At 41.1% G+C, this 4258-nt stretch overlaps 1 protein-coding gene across 1 annotated transcript; it reads right to left on the reverse strand.

The window, feature by feature from the left end:
• Positions 1 to 564: 564 nt before the first annotated feature.
• Positions 565 to 2645, reverse strand: LOC131689387 (esterase B1-like). Its single transcript, XM_058974442.1, has 3 exons — positions 2502 to 2645; positions 1935 to 2432; positions 565 to 1876 (listed from the first exon to the last, which is right to left on the reverse strand). The coding sequence occupies exons 1-3, from the start codon at positions 2571 to 2573 to the stop codon at positions 662 to 664; spliced, it is 1785 nt and encodes a 594-aa protein (XP_058830425.1). The 5' UTR covers positions 2574 to 2645; the 3' UTR covers positions 565 to 661.
• Positions 2646 to 4258: the final 1613 nt, after the last annotated feature.

A 4258-nucleotide genomic window follows, 5' to 3' on the forward strand; every position in this document is an offset into this window, starting at 1 on the left:
TCGATTGAGAAAAAAATTTATGGAGGGTCGAGTTTTGAGGCTTTCGATTTTGAAATGTCCATTGCTTAATACGTAATTTGTAATAACCTCATATAATTAAAATCAGTTTTTTTGGTCGAATCTTGTTTGGAATGGTTTTGAGTCAAGAACGAATTTAAAAGAGAAGCTAATATAAAATTTCTCAACAATAGTTGAGAAATTTTGGGATAGGAGTCCGGACCCCCAGAGCCGTCCTTCTGGATCCGCCACTGTAAATTATAGGCATCACTTGTTGGTACTTAATTAAGATATGCAAATGAAGAATAGTACATTGTAGGGTGAGAAAAATTCAAGTAACCATTTTTATTGTGAAATTATTTGTTAACAAAGATTTATAACCGCTTTTCTGGCAAGTTCTGAGAAGACAGTTCATTGTAGTTGGTATAGTCAATAATAATAATAATAACTAAATTAATGCCGCTGACATATGTTTCTAGTCAAAATGATCAATATGGTACAAAAATACACCCGTAGTGAAAGGAACGAACAGTGATAAAAAAAAGTCACAAACAAGATTTACCGCTACTTTTATTCGTTTCAGTCTCATACTACACAAACTGATATATTATGTAAATTATCCATTCTATTTGACACAATCGTGCATAAGGGGCACATTAACACATTATACGTTATTATTCATATCGATTTCCGCTTTGCCGGTCGGTGCGGTAGGAATTTTCGCTTTCGTCACATGCCCATTATACTTGCGAAACAGTTCAGTCCAAAAGTCCATACGCTTCCGCTCCGGCATCTCCATCATTTTGATCTCTTCGCCAATACTTAGAATGTTCTGTCTCAGATCTGTGCTATCCGGTGCAATATTCTCCACCGGCTCCCATCGGAACGGTAAACTGTCCTCCCCGTCCGGAGTGGGATCACCGTACTTGGCAAAATTAGTCCACATGCGGACCATTTTCTGACGCATCGCGTAAGCCTTGTTCGTTTTCGGCACTTCCGTCTTCAGAATCGGCGAACTGAACAGGTAGTACACCTCATCGATGTGGGCGGCTCCTTTCATACTGGTGAACGAGGTTACGGCCTTACCTTTGTTCAGCAGGCCGTCGAACGAAAAGCGGTACCCGAACATCTTGGTTTTAGTTTGATACTTTGCCCACAACTCCGAGGTGATTCTGTACGCGAACAGGTACTTGTCGGTGAAAAGATTCGTCAGCGGCAGTAAAGTTTCACGGGTGACGTTCTTGTCCTTGAAGTAGAACTGTTTGATTTCATTTCCCAACTTACGTGCTTCCGGAGTGTAGCAGTCAATGTTGAGAATTCTTGGGATGAACCTCTCCGGTTCAAGGTTGTAACTGTTCAGATTCTTAATTGCATCGATCAGAACCATCATTCCGTCGTGTTCGTTGTAACCGAGAATGATAGGAATTCCCATACTATCCGGTTCGCTCATAATGTCAGACGGATGTTTAGTAATGATTGCATCCGGTGACGATTCACGTTCGATCACCGGTAAAAATGGAATCTGAAATAATTTCTCAACCAGCAGTTCGCGTTTATTAATCACTTTGTGTTGCAGTTCGAACAGTTTCCGAGCGGGAGCATTTTTGAGAATCTGGAAAACCTCCTCGTCTGAAGTTGGACTGTATCCGAGAAGTGACGCCAAGTGACGAGCTTTTATCTCCGGTTCATCTTGGTGTCCAAATTCCGTGTAGATCGAACCACTTTGCATGATTCCCTTGTGGAAGTATTTTTTGGAAGCTTTCGACAGGCAGTGAAAATTTACGGCAATAGCTCCCGAACTTGCCCCGAATAGTGTTACGTTGTCGGGATCCCCACCAAATTGAGCGATGTTCTGGTTGACCCATTGTAGAGCCATTCTCTGCGATAGAACAATTAACTTGTCATACCAATTTCAACAGCTACGAATATAAACTCACCTGATCCTTGAGACCGGCATTACCTTCAACACCGGCCTGTGGCAAACAAAGAAACCCTAGAACACCCAACCGGTAGTTGACGGTGACCACAAGAACACCCTCCTGCAACAAATAACTCGGCAAATACATAGAACTGTCGGCGTGTCCCCCAATTAGACCACCGCCGTGTAGAAACACCATCACCGGTAACTTCTCTGTCTGCTCCCCCTTTCTAGGTATCCTCGGAGTATAAATATTCAAATACAGCCCATCCTCTGAACCAGTGATGTCCTTACTCAGCACGTCCAGTCCCATGCAGTTACTCCTCTCCGTAGTACAATCCAGGTACGAAACGGAATACTTCTCGATCGGAACTGGTGACATAAATCGGAGGTTTCCGATTGGGGGCTTCGCGTACGGAACTCCCTTGAAGTAGAAGTAGTTCTCCCCATTCGGTAGATTTTCCCGAACTCCGTAGATGTAACCCTGCGCAACTTGAATCGCTATCCGTGTAGGAGGCTGAAATCACCAGCGAAGATTGATTTTAGAACCAAGTTATACACGTTAGTTAGTTAGTTAAACACACACCCGATGAGCTTCGGCGTCCGATCCAGTACTGACGTTCTTCCACCCGGTCAAAGGAGAACTACGCATCACCATGACTGGGAACTTGTGGTTTACTGTCTATAGCTTTTGAATAGTGGAAACACGGGATCGCTACCGCTTCGTACGAGAGCGTCGAAACTAGTGAGCGATGGTTTCGTTGAAGGTCTTTTATAAAATATTAAACCATTTGCATATCGATTGATGACCGGGTGGTGCGCAAGAAATGAAAATCATAATTTAATATTTTATTGTACATTTCTGTCGTACGTTGGCCACGGAACAGACTGAGTAAATTTTGCATGTCGGTTATGGTAATTTTTGCATTTGAAGCCCTTATTCCGATCGGAGCTGAGTCAGTGGCGTACGATTGCGATGAGTGAACTTTTAAATATTTGTAAGCATGACGATGAGACTGTTTAGAAAGCAGTTTAGCTAAGTTGGGCCGGGTTGCTTCCGGGTTGATTCGAAAGGTCCGTGGGGCATATATTTCTTTAGACGAGAGTTGATTGTCGATATTTTTAGGTTTAGTTTTGTCTTGAGAACTCAAAATCATTATAATATTTTTGTCCGTTGTTTCCATCCTGTAGGGGCCTTTCAATAAATTGATTTGGTTTTAATTACAAAATACTAAATAATTTTTACCACCATTTGTAGTTTGCAGAACAAGTAACAGCCCTTTACATTCCCTCGCATAGACTAATGGATTGACGGTATCACAGAGAACGGACAGCACTCGTGAAATACCTGTGTAAACATTTAAATGAAAATACGTTGAAAATCACCATCGCATTCATGTTCGCATGCATGAATCACCGTTGCATCCAAGTTTATACGCAACACCTGTATAGCGTTTGGTGGCCGATCGTAGCGTCTGCTAGTGGCAAGTTGCTACTTGCTGGTTGCATTTCAAAACGACAGTTTTAGTTCCTATACACATTGAAAACTTTACTTGTATATCAGTTCTCAGTGACGGTATGGCAAACAACTTCAAGCAATATTTTACATAACAGTTTGAATAGATTTAGTGTATCAATTATCAACAATTTTTTTCTTATTTAATCGTTAATTTTCATTTAATGCATCAACTGGAAAAAATGGGCAACCATATTCTACTGAACAGAATTATAGCACTGAGAGCCGACATACAAGCACAGAGAACAGACATATAAGCTAGAACAAACTTTCCCGAAAAACCTGTGTAAACATTTAAATGAATATACGTTGAAAATTACCATCGTATACAGGTTCGCATGCGTGAATCACCATTGTATCCAAGTTTGCACACAAGTCCCGTATAGTGATTGCTGGCCGATCGAAGCGCCGGCCAGTGTCAAGTTGCTACTTGCTGTTGTCATTTCAAAGCGACAGTTTTATTTCTTACACAAGTTGAAAACTTTACTTGTATGTCAGTTCTCAGTGATACAAGTAAAGTTTTCAATATGTACAAGAAATGAAACTGTCATTTTGAAATGCCACGAGCAAGTAGCAACTTACCACTAGCCGGCGCTACGATTGGCCAGTAGACGCTATACGGACCTTGCCTACAAACTTGGATACAATGATTAACGCTTGCGAATCTTTATGCAATGGTGATTTTTAACGTATTTCTATTCAAATGTTTGCACAGGTTTGTCAATAAATTTTGTTCTAGTAAGCATATATGTTCTCTGTGATTATTGCTCTTCATATTGCTCTTTTACAGAAAGTTGCTTAAAGATGTTGATTGCTACACGTCTAGT

Source organism: Topomyia yanbarensis, chromosome 3, assembly GCF_030247195.1.
Source record: "Topomyia yanbarensis strain Yona2022 chromosome 3, ASM3024719v1, whole genome shotgun sequence".
NCBI classification, from domain to species: Eukaryota; Metazoa; Arthropoda; class Insecta; order Diptera; family Culicidae; genus Topomyia; species Topomyia yanbarensis.

Bases quoted from the DNA above. Each gene is read 5' to 3' on its own strand.
- LOC131689387 (XM_058974442.1), bottom strand. From the start codon at position 2,573: ATGGTGATGCGTAGTTCTCCTTTGACCGGGTGGAAGAACGTCAGTACT. The intron at 2,433-2,501 runs GTGTGTGTTTAA...TGGTGATTTCAG, and splicing joins CGGACGCCGAAGCTCATCGG to CCTCCTACACGGATAGCGAT. The intron at 1,877-1,934 runs GTGAGTTTATAT...GTTCTATCGCAG, and splicing joins ATGCCGGTCTCAAGGATCAG to AGAATGGCTCTACAATGGGT.